General features: G+C 45.7%; 1 protein-coding gene across 8 annotated transcripts in view; it reads left to right on the forward strand.

Annotated features, from left to right (window-relative positions):
• Window positions 1-15,836, forward strand: part of PAFAH2 (platelet activating factor acetylhydrolase 2) — a 37,025-nt gene that overhangs the window by 9,334 nt on the left and 11,855 nt on the right. For 3 of the 8 annotated variants that reach the window (XR_003678299.2, XM_028484489.2, XM_028484488.2), the window contains exons 7-9: window positions 3,489-3,580; window positions 5,020-5,190; window positions 7,717-7,871. Coding sequence is in view for 7 of the 8 variants with exons in the window: in XM_028484489.2 (XP_028340290.1) it covers window positions 3,489-3,580; window positions 5,020-5,190; window positions 7,717-7,871 (418 nt within the window). In the remaining variant the exon portion in view is untranslated. The other 5 variants (XM_028484485.2, XM_055082587.1, XM_055082588.1 and 2 more) reach the window with 5 other exon arrangements.

Genomic DNA, 15,836 nt, shown 5'->3' on the forward strand with positions numbered 1-15,836 from the left:
CCCATGTCCCCTGCATCGGCAGGCGGACTCTCAAGCACTGTGCCACCAGGGAAGCCCCCTGGAGCACATTTTATTCACCAAGACTTTCTTGGTTGCAAATAACAGAAGCCTAGCTCACTAGCTTAAACCAAAAGATAATTTATTGGCCCAGCTAAGTAGGAAGACCAAAAGCAGATTGGCTTCAGGCCAGTATGGCTAGATCCAGGGTCTCAAACATTGTCATCAAAGCTCTGGCACTCTCTCCCTTCTCCTGGCTCAGCTCCACTTTGTGTATATGAGCTTCATTCTCACCAGACTCTCTCCATTAGGCAAGAAAGGTGGTTGCTGGCATATTCCAAGCCTGCATCTCAACTCAGCTCCAGACCTAAAAGGAAAAGAAACTCTGGTTGCTTTCGGCAATCTGGAAAGGCCATGGCCTGCTTGGGTCACATGCCCCTTCTGGGCCAGTCACTGTGCCAGAGGGATAGGGTATTCTGGTTGGCCTGCCTATGTTATACACCCACTTCCGGGTCAGGGGAACCTGAACACCAGCACTGACAGCCCCATGGGGCCGCGTGGGTGAGGGAGTGAAGGTTTGTTCCGCAAAGGAAGGGCTATGGAGCCGCATACAACGTGTGTTGTCTACTGCAGGCTCATTCCTGCCTTTAAAGGAATCCCAAGAACCCCCCAGGAGGAGAGAAACTGTACCCCCCATGGAATTTGGCGCCTATGAAGGCACATTTTCCTCCCCTATCCAGTCCTTTCCTCCGTAATTTCAAAAGTAGCTCAGGCTTTATTTAGAGGACCAAGAAATCACACAAAAGCATGAAGGAAAAAGAAATGGAATTTTTGGATATTTTGATGTTTGTCCTTCCAGTTCTTTTAAGATGGATTTTTTAAAAAACAATAATGTTACTATTTAATACAAGCTGTTTTGTGGCCTTTTTCTTCATTTAGCAAAACAGTATGAATATCACAGTATGAATGTCTTCTTATTCCAGTTAATATTTTTCTATGGCATGATTTTTAATAGCCATGTGATATTCCATTGTATGAGTGAGAATGGTATATACATATATATAAAAATATATAATAATTACTCCTTTATGAGGACTTCCTATGATAAGAGCTCTTTTCACAAACATATGCATTGTTATCTCTTTACATAGAAAGAAACCAAGGATCTAAGAGGCTAAGTATCTGCCCAAGGTTACACAGCTAAGCAAGTGGTAGAGTCAAACTTTAATTTGGGGCTTTTTGCCTATGCGGTGTGCCCCAAAGCCTCTTTAGAAAATATCTTTTAAAGGCTCTGGAAAAGTCTTCCAGGAAGAAACATCAGCCCGAAAGGCCAAGAGGTAAGGCAGGACCTGAAATCTAGAGAGCTTTGCCCGCTATATGGTGTATGTCATCAGTCCCCACCGGATAAGCAGGGCCAGGCACCGCAGTTCAGGCCTGTGGGCCTGTGGGCCTGAGACAGACATCGGGGGATGGCGGACTATGTGTAGTTGGATTAGTTAAGAGGCAGCCTTTTGGAGAAATACAGAATGAAAAAAGCTAAGTGAATTTTCAGCTATCAGATTGAGCAAGATCCAAAAATTGATTACTCACCCTGTCGGCAAAGCTGTGGGGAAGTAGCCTCTGCTCCGTTGCCAGTGTGAGTGCAGATTGCCCCATGCAGGGCAGTTTGGCAATAGCTCTCAACAGCACGAATCACATAGTGTTTGACCCAACAATTTCCAATTCTGGGAATTTATTTTACACATCCCTACACACATGTAACATGATGTATGTACAAGGTTATTGATCCCAGTGTTGTTTGTAATAACAAAAGACTGATAGTATCCTAAATGTTCACCCATAAGTGACCACAGCTGGTTTAATAGATTATGGAACAATGGATGTATTATTTTGGATAATACTAATTGCTATAACACGTAAGCCCCAAATTTCAGTGGCTTAACAAAGAGAAATTTATTTCTCTCCCACATGAAGTCCAAAATGGGTGCTTCTATGCAAGGGCTGACTCAGGGATCCAGGCTCCCTTCTTCTAATCGCTCTACCCTCTTCCACCTGTGAAACCCAACTTCACCATGTACGTTAAGCCAGGAATGGGAAAGACCATGGAGGTTTGTATGGAAGAGTTTTTATAGACCATGCCTGTAAATGTAGATAATCACTTTCATATTCTATCACAAGACCACTATCACTCACATCAAGTCACAAGGCCACATTTAACTGCTGGGAAATAGAGTCTAGCTGTGTCCAGGAAGAAGAACAGTTTTGGTGATCACTAGCTGTCTGTACCATGGTGAAATCAAATGTAGCTGTAAAAAAGAATAAGAAAGGTCTTTATGTACTAATATTATTATGTAAAAAAAGTAAGATACAGTATCACTTGTGTAAAAGGGGGGAAAGTGTATATTCATGTTTACCTGTGTAGGCATAAGTAAGCTCTGCAAAGATGCAAGCAACTTACCTGTCTGGGTAGGGAGTGGGCAACTGTGTGGACAGGGAATAGGGTAGGTAGGAGACTTCTCTATATACTCCTGATTTTAGAGTTATGTAAATATATTAACTTATTAAAAAAGCTAAAGAGACCTTGACCAATCCAAACGTACTGAGCAAAGAGGGGAGAATTTAGATACAAAAACTTGGGATAGAAGTTGGGAAGAGCAAAGGAGAGCATGGGTTCAGGGCAGAGGCTGGGCAGCACATCCTGGAGAGATTCTTTTGAGCCCCTTAGCAGGCAGCTGCAGTGGTTTTTTATATAACCGTGTCCTGAAGGCTTCTGGGGACAACCAGAAATAGATGCTTGCAGAGCACTTTAGAGCGAGCAGGCTCACTTTGCTAGATAAAAGTCAGGACAGATGTCAGAGGAAGTAGAACCTGAGTTGGTTTTGGTACAAGCAGTCCTTGCTTCAGAGCAAAGTGGAGGGGCAGTAGAGTGCCCCCATTCTGTCCTTGACTTGGTGCATGTGTCATCCATCCCTCTGGTTGGATTGGTTATAAGGCAAGGATCTAAATGAAGTGAGTTCTTATTCTTTTTGGGTTTTTTTGGCCGCTCCATGTGGCTTGCGGGATTTTAGTTTCCTGACCAGGAATCAAACCCTGGCCACCACAGTGAAAGCACTGAGTCCTGATCACTGAACTGCCAGGGAATTCCTGAGAGTTCTTATTCTTAACGTGCTCTAATACTGATAGGTCATATAATTTCTGTTTATTCATTTATTCATAGATATTTGAATATCTACCTCGTCCAGATATTATAGGTGGCAAGATTATTACAATAAAGATGAAAAATGTGGTTTTCAGAATTCCTGCCTACAGAAGGCTGTTCAGTCCAGGGATGGCCTGACCCGTTGCTCTTCAGTGGGCAAGAGGCACTTAATACCGTGGTTTTGGAGGTCTTGCCCACTGTATTGTGTTTCTGCATCATTGTCTCACTGTTTCTTCCTCTTGCCCTTGAAGAGTTCCTAAAAATGCACCCCTGTGTTTCTGACCTTTCTCAGGGCAGCATTGACGTGAGCCGTGTGGCTGTAATGGGACATTCATTTGGAGGGGCCACAGCTATTCTGGCTTTGGCCAAGGAGACCCGATTTCGGTGAGTTTCCCAGTGATGCTGCTGTTAGCTCCACACACCATACATTCATTCAGCATGTATTTTGTGCTAGGTACTATTTTGGGAGGTGGGGATTCAGTGGTGAAGAAGAAAGCAAGGTCTCTGATTTTATGGAATTATGTTGCTGTGGGAGGAGACTAGTAAACAAGTAATCGAATCCCTGGCACCCAAGTGCATCGACGAAAGTAAAATAGGCTAATAAGCTGGAGTATGTGGACGCTTCGTGGAGAAAGTGACATAAGCTAGACTCAAAGGCAAAGAAGCCAACCACATAAAGGTCTAGGAGAAGATCATTCTAGGCAGAGAGAACAGCTAAAGGCCCTGAGGTGGAAATAAGCTTTTTGCTGTTTCAGTGTGGGAGGACCATAGTGAACGAGGGGGAAGCGATTCAAGGTGTGATTGGGGAGATAAACAGGGGCCCGGTCATGGGGCCTTTTGGCCAGAGTAAGGAAGTTAGATTTTATTCTAAGTAGGACAGGAAACCATTGAAAGATTTTAAGTATAGAAAAATCTTATTTACATTTAAAAGCCACTATGTGAAGAGTGGGTTGTAGCAGGATAAGGCTGGAAACAAGGAGGCTAAGTAGAAGGAGGCTATTTCAGAGTCAAGGTGAGAGATGAGGGATTTGCTTTAGGGTGGAGGTAGTGGGATGGAGAGAGGTGAAGGGAGCCAGGATAGGTTTTAGAATTTTCAGGACTTAGTGATGTTTGAGGTGAAGGAAAGAGAGGAATCAAGGGTTTTCGTCTGTGTGTCCATCATTTGAGTGGAAGATGATTGTCCTTTATTGAGATGGAGGAGACTGGAGGAGCACTGGGGGTGGGGGAGAGTAGGATGCTCATCTTAGGGCCTTAGTTTTGCCCTTGGTGACAGAGATTTCTGCTGGACCAACTGGCCATGACTTTGAGTTGTGGCACCAAGGAGGCTTTCCCTGACGTTCCTGCCACGTATGCTCTGGGCTTACTTAGCAGCTTGTGCAATCAGGGCACTAAACTGTATTTTGCTACCTTGTGTGTTCTATCTCCACTGCTATTCTGGGAGCTCCAGGGAGAGCAACAACTGTGTCGTTTATCTCTAGATCCACAGCACAAGGCTAAGCCCATAGTAGGTACTTGATGAGGTGAATGAATGAATGAATGAGTAAATGAATGAAGTGCCATTCTGTGTGACTCAAGTCAGCTGCCTGAGCATAGATCCAAGAGAAGGAGGTGGTCTGATCCTTCTTTTCAGAGAGTTTAAAAATCTAGAAGGATTTTTGGCGACAGGTAAAAGTGATCTCTATCCAAGATCCTAACTGAAGGGTATGGGCCCTGGTTCCCCTTCCTGGCTCCCTGAGCTTTTTACCCCACTGAAGGGAGAACTACCCTAATTGTTCTTGCTTGAGTTTCTACATGGCAGTTCCACATGTCTGGTCCTGTTCCAGGTGTGCTGTGGCTCTGGATGCTTGGATGTTTCCTCTGGAACGTGACTTTTACCCCACGGCCCGAGGCCCTATATTTTTCATCAATGCTGAGAAATTCCAGACAATGGAGAGTGTCAACTTGATGAAGAAGATTTGTGCCCAGCATGACCAATCCAGGATCATAACTGTCCTGTGAGTAAACTCCAAGATCGTGATCCCCAGTGTCCTCTCCATTTTCTACTCAGCTGTGCCTCCCGTAATTTCCTCTAAATTATCCAGAAGTTCTACCCATGGATAGAATACATAAATACCTCCTGAATTTCAAAATCTTAATTCCTTTGGAATTTCATATCTGTCCTTGTTTTCCACTTAGCTCCACCTACAGTGATTTATTCACTAGTTTATATGACTTTATGACAGGGTATTAAGGGATTATGTGTTAGAGAGGAAGAGGTGTGGGTCTGGGTGGACTCCAGGAATCTCTAATCTCATTTGGGAATTTTATTGAGTCTTTTGAAGGGTATGGATATAGTAGACCTTTGACACTCACAAGATGGATTTTTAGAGACTTTCATGAATACCTAAATTCAGGTATCTTCCATGAACCATCTATTCCCTGCCTGAGAGAAACCACATTCTCTTCACTTCCATCATCAACACTGTCAGATGGTTTGATTTTAGGAGGCATTTTTCACAGAGAGATTTTGAGTGACTTAAGAAATGAACTTTAGGGCTTCCCTGGTGGCACAGTGGTTAAGAATCCGCTTGCCAATGCAGGGGACACGGGTTCAAGCCCTGGTCCAGTAAGATCCCACATGCCGCGGAGTGACTAAGCCCGTGCACCATACCTACTGAGCCTGCACCTAGTGCCTGTGGGCCACAACTACTGAGCCCATGTGCCACAACTACTGAAGCCCACATGCCTAGAGCCCGTGCTCCACAACAAAAGAAGCCACCACAATGAGAAGCCTGCACACTGCAACAAAGAGTAGCCCCTGCTTGCCACAATCAGAGAAAAGCCCACGTGCAGCAACGAAGACCCAATGCAGCCAAAAATAAAATAAAATAAATAAATTTATAAAAAAAAAGAAATGAACCTTACATAGGAAGTGGCTTAGAGCTATAGGTGCGGGACTAAAGTCTCACTGACAAGTCTCTGACTTGGTCCTGCCCTGTACTTGAGGCAAATAGCCCACATGATTCTAGGATCCCAGGTCCTATTTCAGCAAAATGACAAGTAACTACATGTCATGGACCTATGGACTCATTCAGGTGGTTGAAATGCCAGATCCAAAGCCTGGACTGCTAGGGGTCTGCTCAGTAGGCCATGGCTTCTTCCCTTGCCCATCTTGGCCCAGGCTGTCTTCCTTGGGGCCAGCCCCTCTCCTTTCATTTTGATTTCATGGCAGCAGAGGACTGCTTGACAGTTTCCCTAAGCCATTCAGATCCAGGATAACCGTGACCTCTGGAGGGGAGGGAGAGCATTTGGGAAGGGGTACACAAAAACTGCGGATTTAGCTCTTTTTTAAAAAAAAATAATTTTTTTTTATTTATTTATTTTTGGCTGCGTTGGGTCTTTGTTGCTGTACACAGGCTTTCTCTAGTTGTGGAGAGTGGGGACTATTCTTCGTTGCAGTGCACGTGCTTCACGTTGCGGTGGCTTCTCTTGTTGTGGAGCACAGGCTCTAGGCAGGCAGACTTCAGTAGTTGTGGCACGTGGGCTCAGTAGTTATGGCTCACAGGCTCTGGAGCGCAGGGTCAGTAGTTGTGGCTCATGGGCTTAGTTGCTCCGCGGCATGTGGGATCTTCCCAGACCAGGGGTCGAACCCATGTCCCCTGCATTGGCAGGCAGATTCTTAACCACTGCGCCACCAGGGAAGTCCCTGGATTTAACTCATGACAAGATATTATTTCTTAAACTGAGTGCTGGATACTCAAGTATCCATTATATTTTTCTTTATACTTTCGTATGTGCCTTAGATAATCCATTTTAAAGTCAGTTTTTCTGCATGATATCAAATAGAGTTTAACATTTAGATCTTCCTTCCCTCATTGAATTGACTAGTAAATTTAGTTATGAGTAATTTAGCTAGAAATGAACCTAGTGAGAATTTCACCTTCAAATTAAGTGCATTTGATGTCAAAGGACTTAAATTCTGATCTAGAAACACTCTTTTACCAGCACTTGCCCTAACTTTTCTGATTACTTAAAGGCAAGTTATTTCTTTTTCCTGTTTACTTTGTGTACAGTTCTGAGCTAAAGATGGAGCTGATAAGTTTTGTGAATGTTCAGAAGTCACTGGGTAAAAACCATGGAGTGATAGTTTATAATAATGTGGGAATGGCAGGTCTGTGATAGTTTATAATAACGTGGGAATGGCAGGTGCTGCAGACCTCGCCTCAATGCCCCATCCGCTCTCCAGCTGACTCTGCCTTTTCCCTGCATAGTCCGGCCTTATGGTCTAGGAGTTGAAGCAGCTTTGAAGACAGGTATACCTCCTTTCAAATCCTAGCTCCATCCCTTACTAGCTGTGTGAACTTGGGCAGATCATTTCTCTCCTCTGAAATGTCAAAGAGGAAAATACTTCCCTTACAAGATTGTTGTGAAAATTAAGTGAGATAATGCATGTAAAGCACCTTGCACATTGTAGGTGCTTAAATATTTATGTGCCCTAGCCTCCAGAGCCCTACCAGATACTTGTTTTTCTTTTCTTTTAGTGGTTCTGTTCATTGGAGTCAAACTGACTTTGCTTTTGTGGCTGGTAACTGGATTGCTAAATTCTTCTCCACTCAAACCCATGGGAGCTTGGACCCCTATAAAGGTCAGGAGACTGTGGTGCAGGCCATGTTGGCCTTCCTGCAGAAGCACCTTGGTAAGGAGAGAACTGGGGCTCGTGGGGCAGCTGGGGGGGGTGTCTCTTAGGTTTCCCTGCACAGTGGTCTATACTGACATGTCTCGGATCAGGGAGATTTATGGCAAAATTTGAATGAAGGAGAGAGTTACATAGAATTCTAGAAAGAACACTTAGCTGAAAGTTTGGAGATCCTGATTCTGTCTCTTACCACCTGAATGACCTTGGCCTAGTCATTTAACTTTTCTGAGCCTTGGTTTCCACATTGTAAATGGAACATTCACCTCTCTCTACTCCACTACCTCTGTTCTCACTCATTAGCACTCACCTTATCTGTGTTGTGGAGGAGGTTATGACGACAGATCGGCTAAATTGAGGAAGTGCTATTTAAAAAAAGAAAAAGCATAGAAGGATGATGACTAATGTCATAAATCACAGGCCAGCAAATGGCAAGACCTGTAGAGGTCTTTGGTCCAGCCTCCCACCCAGAGAAGACATCCGCTCATATCTTCTCTGCTGTGTGGTCACGCAGCATGGAGAGTGTGCTGCTCTGAGGGTCAGCCCTCTCCGTCACAGGAAACTTCAATAGTTTTAAGAATTGATGTTCTAGTTAGGCTTTTTTTGGTTACAAGGACTAGAGATCCACTAATTTACCTCGAGAAGAAAGGAGAGTTTGTTTATGAGAGTACACCTGGCGAGGCAGGGAAGGGAAAAGTTACAGGAACCGAGGTAGCTTGTAGGACTGACTTCTCTCTGTCTCTCTGTTGGGCTCAGTCTCTCTATCTCTTCCTCTCATGACATCTCTGTTTCTCTTTGCTCCGGTCTGCATTTTTCCTCTTTCCACTCTGTACTTTTACTCTTGCGGAGAGCATCTGCTTATTCACTGTTTCTGCTTCCTTATCACTTCGGTTGGCTTGAACCCCTTGCGGCTTGCTTTCTCTCCTCGTGGCATCCTTTCATCTTCAGCTCCCTCTGTTCACTGCCACACTTCTGGGATTTCTTAGACCAGATTGCCAAGAGAAACAACTGGGTTGTACCAGCTCATCTTTACGGGCAAAACACATTGTAGGCCACTGCCCAACCCGGGCCCGGAGCTCTCTTGATCAGATGTCCCTTTCTGATCCAGTCAGAATGGAGTAGGCTACCATTATCTGTGCAAGGCTGATCCCTCAGCAGGTGCTGGGTGTAAGGCAGCTTCCTTCAGAACGGAAGTTAGGTTTGACCTAACTCTAACCTAAGACCAAGATCTGATTCTTTGTAACTCCTCCCCACTTGCCCTGGGTATCCCCTCAAGAGCTACCCTGAGAAGCCTCAGACCCCTGTACATGGCAGCTCTTTAGATATTTGAAGTCACCTATGGTGTCCTCTCTGAGTTTTCTGTTCATTAAGCTAAATGTGCCTGGTACCTCCACCTGTTCCCTGTGCAGTTTCCCATGGGGCCATTTATTTCCCCCTTTGAATGTGCTGTTTGTTGGTGTGCCTTTTAACATGTGCTGCCCTGACTTGAACACGACATGCCAGATGTGGTCTGGCCAGTGTCTGGTACAGCAGGACTGTCACCTCTGAGCTCTGGACACTAGACTTCTAGTTGGATGGCCTGAGTGTATTAACCTTTCCACCAAATGCCAAACAAATCTGATTTGGATTGAGTTTGCTTTTAAAATGTATCTGTCCTATTTTGAATGTATTGACTTTTTGAACCTAAATTTACATTTTAATATTTATGCCTGTTCATTTCATCTTGCTCATCATGAGCCATTGTGCCAGCATGGGTTTAGAGCCTTTAGGGTTAATAGAGACCTTAGAGCATCATTCTTATCACTTGGTAGGAGAGGAATGGATCCATGTCTCAAGACTTTAACGGGGCCTGATTACATGGTGCTCAGCCCACTTTCCCTGTTTCCTCTTAGGCATCATATCATTAGGGAAGAGCTAAAGTTGACAGGGGAGCCCACCATGGCATGATTGCTCTCCCTTGAGTAGCAATGTCCATTGAGCTAAGATACTCACTATTGGAGACCAGCAGAAGATTAGGAGAGTCTTAGATTGTAGGAAGATTGTTGAGGACGTGCTTTATGCCAGGCCTTCTGCTAAGTACTTTAGTTACATTAGCATGTGTAATCCTGCAGATGGCCCTTTCCGATGGGTGCTTTTATTATTAACTCCATTTTACAGACGAGGATACTGAAGCTTAGAAAATTTAAGTAATTCATCCAAGGTTATCTGGTTAGTAAGTGGCAAAGCCCGAATGCCCCCTAGGCTGTCTGATTCGAAAGCCCAGGTGCTTCATTGCTGCACTGTTCTGGCAGTGGCTTTGCTGACCCAGGGATGCACTGAGTCTTCGGGAGACACAGAGGACAGGCCCTAACTCTGACGGAAGGGAAAGGACAGCTAGGAAAGGAGGCTCCCTAGACAAAACGATGCTTGTCTTTAATGTTAGAGATGATTAACGCTCACTAGGCAGGGAGGGGCCGAGGGTCTTCTAGACAGAGGCACAAAGACTGGTGTGGGCTTGGTCAGTTTTGAGAAGCTGTGTTTAGTGTATCTGGAGTTCAGGATAGTGAATTGTTGGAAGATAAAGGTAGAGAAGTGGGCAGAAACCAGATCTAAAAGCCCATGTATTTGCTGAAATAAGTTTGAATTTTTAAAAAAATTTATTTAATTTATTTTTTATTTATTTTTGGCTGCGTTGGGTCTTCGTTGCTGCATGCGGGCTTCCTCCAGTTGTGGCAAGCGGAGCTACTCTTCGTTGCGGTGCACGTGCTTCTCATTGTGGTGGCTTTTCTTGTTGTGGAGCACGGGCTCTAGGTGCACGGGCTTCAGTAGTTGTGGCTCGCGGGCTCTAGAGTGCAGGCTCAGTAGTTGTGGTGCACAGGTTTAGTTGCTCCGTGGCATGTGGGATCTTCCCGGACCAGGGATCGAACCCATGTCCCCTACGTTGGCAGGCGGATTCCTAACCACTGCACCACCAGGGAAGTCCCATAAGTTTGAATTGGGCTGTGAGTGTCCTTGGTGGGTTCTAAGCAAGGGATTGTCATGATTAGACTTGTGTTTGTAGTCTGGCTGCATCACGGAGGATGGGTGAAATGGGGCAGGTTGAGAGCCTGCCCAGCAAAGAGCCCAGCTAGGAGGCTCTTGCAGTATCCAAGTGATTAAGAGATAAGACAGTGAAAAAAGGCAAAGGCTCTCAGCTTGGGGTAATTAGTTTTGCAAAGAGAGAAAAGCTTTTTGGTGGCCATTTCCCACAGTACTTTGTCACGTGGGAAACTAAAATAGGTTGTAGGTGGCTCAAGTGAACTTCTCACCACTTCTAAAAAATACCTGTGATCCTAAAAAATACCTCTGAGAGCACATGTTCCGCTGACACAGGGATTGTGTTACCTTCTGTTAAGAAGATTGGTGTTTTTTTCATATGAACTACATGTAGCTCATGTGTCTCCAGCTACTCATCCTCCCTCCGACTCTCCTGGAAGACCATTTCACACCTTCTTCTTTCTCTTCAAAGCTCTAACACCTTCCCCTCCATCCCGTCTCTCAGCTGCTTAACTTTGTCTCCCACTTCACTAAGAAAATGGAAGCAGTCAGTACCTCCTCAAAATCCCAACACTGCATCTACCTACCTTCTTCTTGCACATACTCAGCTTTCCGTCTGGTTCCTAGAGGTTCCTACTCAAGTTGTCTAACTGGGCCAACCCCTCCACCTGCACGGTGGATGTCACCCTCTTTGGTCTGCTCAGGATGATTGTGCCAGCAATTTTTTCCTCTTTACCTTAATCATCAATTTTTCCCCTCTGCTGGTTTATTTCATGCTGAAATTTCTCTTGAAAAGAATCTGTCTTGACCCACACTTTGCCCCCCAATTACCACGCTGTTTCCCTTTTCCTCATGATAGCAAACTCCTCACAAGAATGTCTTCACTGTCTCTGATTCTTCTCTTCCCATTCTCTCTTGAACCTACTCCAGCCAGCCTTTTGCCTCCCAGTCCTCCATGAAAACTGCCTTTGTCAAGGTCACCGGTGACCTTCACAGCACTAAATCCAGCGGTCACTTCTCATTCCTCATCTCACTGGAACTCTCAGCAGCTGCTGACAGAGTTGGTGACGCCCTCCTCTGTGAAGCCCTGTCTTTACTTCCAAGACGTCCCCCTGCGGATTTCCTCCCCTCTCACTGTCTGCTCCTCCTCCATCTGCTTTGCTGCTTCCAGGACTCAGTGCTTGGACCGCTTCTCTACCTGTATCTCCTCATGTCATCTAGTGTCATGGCTTTAAATGCCATATCTGTGCTGACAACTCTCCAGTTTATGTCTCCAGTTTGATCTCGCCCATGAACATGAGATTTATATAACCCACTACTCAACATCTCGACTTCTTAGGGACTTCACACACAAGAACGGCTTTCAACTGCAGTCTTTCCCTCCTCAGTTAATAGTAACTCCATCCTTCTAGTTACTCAAACCGAAGTCCCCATTCTTTTCTCTTACACCTCCCATCTCATCCCTCAGAGAATCCAATTGGCTCTACCTTCAAAATACAAATGGAAAGTAATCACTTGGGGCTTCCCTGGTGGCGCAGTGGTTAAGAATCCGCCTGCCAATGCAGGGGACATGGGTTCAAGCCCTGGTCCAGGAAGATCCCACATGCCACGGAGCAACTAAGCCCATGTGCCACAACTACTGAAGCCTGTGCGCCTAGAGCCCGTGCTCCGCAACAAGAGAAGCCACTGCAATGAGAAGCCCGCGCACCTCAACGAAGAGTAGCCCCCGCTCACCGCAACTAGAGAGAGCCCGCGTGCAGCAATGAAGACCCAACACAGCCAAAAATAAATAAATAAATAAATTTATTTTAAAAAAAGAAAGTAATCACTGGTCACCACCCCAACTACCATCCTGTCCAACTCTTCTCTCACTTAAATCACTCTAAGAGTTTCCTAACTGATCTCCCTACCGCCACCCTACACAGTCCTTTCTCAATCAAGTAGCCAGAGTGATCGTTTCAGAAAGGAAGCCAGATCTTGTCACTCTGCTGTTCAGGATCCTCCAGTGGCTCCCATTTCTCTGAGAGACAAAGCCAACACCCAGCGTCCCTCCTGCGGCTGCTCCCCGGGCCTACTTCACTGTCGCTGCACAAGCCTCCACACCCCAGGCACACTCTCGCTTCACACCTTTGCACTGCTGTTCCTGCTGCCTCAAATGATCTTCCCGTGTAGTCTCATGGCTCACTCCCACCTCCACATTTTTGCTCAAATCTCACCTTCCTAGTGAGACTCATGTTGCCAACCCTCTCTAAAATATTGTACTGAGACTTCCTTGGTGGCCCAGTGGTTAAGAATCTGCCTGCCAATGCAGGGGACACGGGTTCGAGCCCTGGTCCGGGAAGATCGCACATGCCGCAGAGCAACTAAGCCCGTGAGCCACAACTACTGAGCCTGTGCTTTAGAGCCCACGAGCCACAACTACTGAGCCCACGTGCCGCAACTACTGAAGCCCACACTCCTAGAGCCCATGCTGTGCAACAAGAGAAGCCACCGCAATGAGAAGCCCACGCACCGCAACGGAGAGTAGCCCCTGCTCGCCGCAACTAGAGAAAGCCCGCGCACAGCAATGAAGACCCAACACAACAAAAAATAAATAAATAAATAAACAAATTTATTTAAAAAACAAAAAACAAACCAAAAAACCATTGTACTGTCCCTTCCTCCTGTCACCCCCATCTCCCGGCCACCAGCACTGCTTCTGTCTGGCTCTCATTTTTGCCACAGCGCAGCTCACCTTTTCATATCCTATGTAGTTTGTTTTGTTTGTTGTTATCTCTGCCTCCTAGATTGTGAGCTCTGGGAGGATGAGGGTTTCTATTTGTCTGTGGCTGTATTTTTGGCACCAAGAACAAACTGTGGCACATAGTGGTGTGCTCAGTAATTTTTGAATTAATGAATATGTCGCCCTGTTTGTCAAGGACCTGTTCCATGCCAGGTTCTTGGCAGGGCCCTGGGGATCTGAAGATGAAGGAGAGTGGTCGCTGCCTTCTGTCCCAGGTTTTTTGTTTGTTTTGAACAAAAACACCATTTGCCTGCTCAGCTGTGTCCTACTCCCTCAGCCTGCGGCCTTGGACCCTTTCTGACTGTTCTCGCTGAGTCATTAGATCCATCTGCCTGTGGCCCCAGGGCCCCCTCTTGAATTGTACCCGGAGTTATGCTGCTTCATGATGTCGCTGTCCTATGCCATCTGCCCTTCACTGACATGGCCCTGCTTCCACATTCACTGGCTGGCGTGTGAGGGATCTGCTCTTGCTCAGCAATATCCATGGGCTTGGAAGTGGGCTTTCCACTTTCTCACCCTTGCTGACGGGGGTTTGAATTCTGTCTCTACCACTCACCATCTGTAATGGCTTTGGACAAATCAGGTAGCTTCACTGAGGCTCAGTTTCCTCAACTGTGAAATAGGGCCAATATGGTACTTAACACATAGGGATATTATGAAAATTAAATGAAACAATGAATGTTTAGCAAAGTTCCTGGAATGAGTTATCCTTCAATAAGTGCTACCTTGTTATTATTATCGTTACTGAGTTGTTATGGGTTAAGCAAGTCATTTATGAAGCACATGTATGAATAGTAGTTATCATTATTTCTTCCACCATCACAGCCACCGTAACCAGGCCTTTTAGTATCCCAGGTGCTCCTCTCTCTAGTATGACCCACTAAATCCATGGTAGCTACTCTTTGATCTAACCTTACAACCGTTTACCTAACCTGGTTTTTTTCTCATTCAGACCTGAACAAGGACTATGACCAATGGAACAACCTCATTGAAGGCATCGGACCATCACTAATCCCAGGGGCCCCACACCATCTGTCCAGCCTGTAGGCACAACTGGTCATTTGTGAAAGGTCACTGAGCTGAGTTCCCATTTGGGGCCTGCCCAGGGACATCCATGTCCTCCTATCAGGAAGTGGTCATCATGACCCTTCTGCACAGATTGAGAGGATGTAATCACACTGCTGATTGGATAACCGGGTACTTGGATCTTGGACTTGTTGATCGTAAACTCATGTTGGGACTTGGGTCACTCACTGATTGGCACACTGACTCTCTGGGGACTGAGCCCTGATGGTGTGGGGAACAGGCAGTGGGATGGGGCAAGGGAGGACCCAAGCCCCAAGCTGAGCACTGTGAATGCTATTAACCCAGCCAGCTGACTCCCTCACCTGGGGCCAGTGTGGCTTCTGCAGTGGAAGAAATGGAGCCAAAGGATGGAGGGAAAATTCCCACTGTCCGGACCTCTAGCCCAACCTGGTGCTATCTCTTCCTCCCCCTCCCCAGGGTTGCTTGGTGAATTCTAAACACTTTAGGTAGCTTTCTAGGATATGGACCACCATCAGATTTTCTGTTTATTTTCAAGCCTCTCACTGCATGAAACATAGCCTCAGGCATTTAGTCAGGATGAAGTTATACTTGTGAGCCCGTGGAAGGGGCAGACAGCATTGTCCTGATAGCATAAGGAGAGAGGCTGAGGGACAGCGGGTACCTCAGAAGCTCTGGATGTCTTAGAGTTTTGCTGAAAATGTAGTTTGACAGGGAACAACAGACATAAGTTGGGGTGGAGAAGGGAGAATAACATTGTTAAGTAGCCATTTGATCAGGCCCTCACCACAAAAGGGAGGGAGTTTGGTCGGTTCGAATTCAGGAAGCCATCCCTAGAGAGAAGTCTTAGGAGCACTTTGGTCTTGCCTCTTACCTCAGATATCGTGAGCCTCCAACTTGCTCAGAATCAGGGTGCTGTAGTTGTCTTCTGGCTCTGAGGCCTTAGTCTCAAATTTAAGTCAAGATATAGGTTGAATTTCCATTCTGTTCCATTTTTAATATGAATGATATTAATACTCATGTTTGCCTAATGATATGTTTGCCTAGAATATTTTCTGTATTTAAACTGTGTTGCAGCAAGATGGGGAGCCATCTGGAAGTAACTTTTCCTTCTGTATTTCTTTGGT

This window comes from Physeter macrocephalus, unplaced genomic scaffold, assembly GCF_002837175.3.
Source record: "Physeter macrocephalus isolate SW-GA unplaced genomic scaffold, ASM283717v5 random_158, whole genome shotgun sequence".
Classification (NCBI taxonomy): domain Eukaryota; kingdom Metazoa; phylum Chordata; class Mammalia; order Artiodactyla; family Physeteridae; genus Physeter; species Physeter macrocephalus.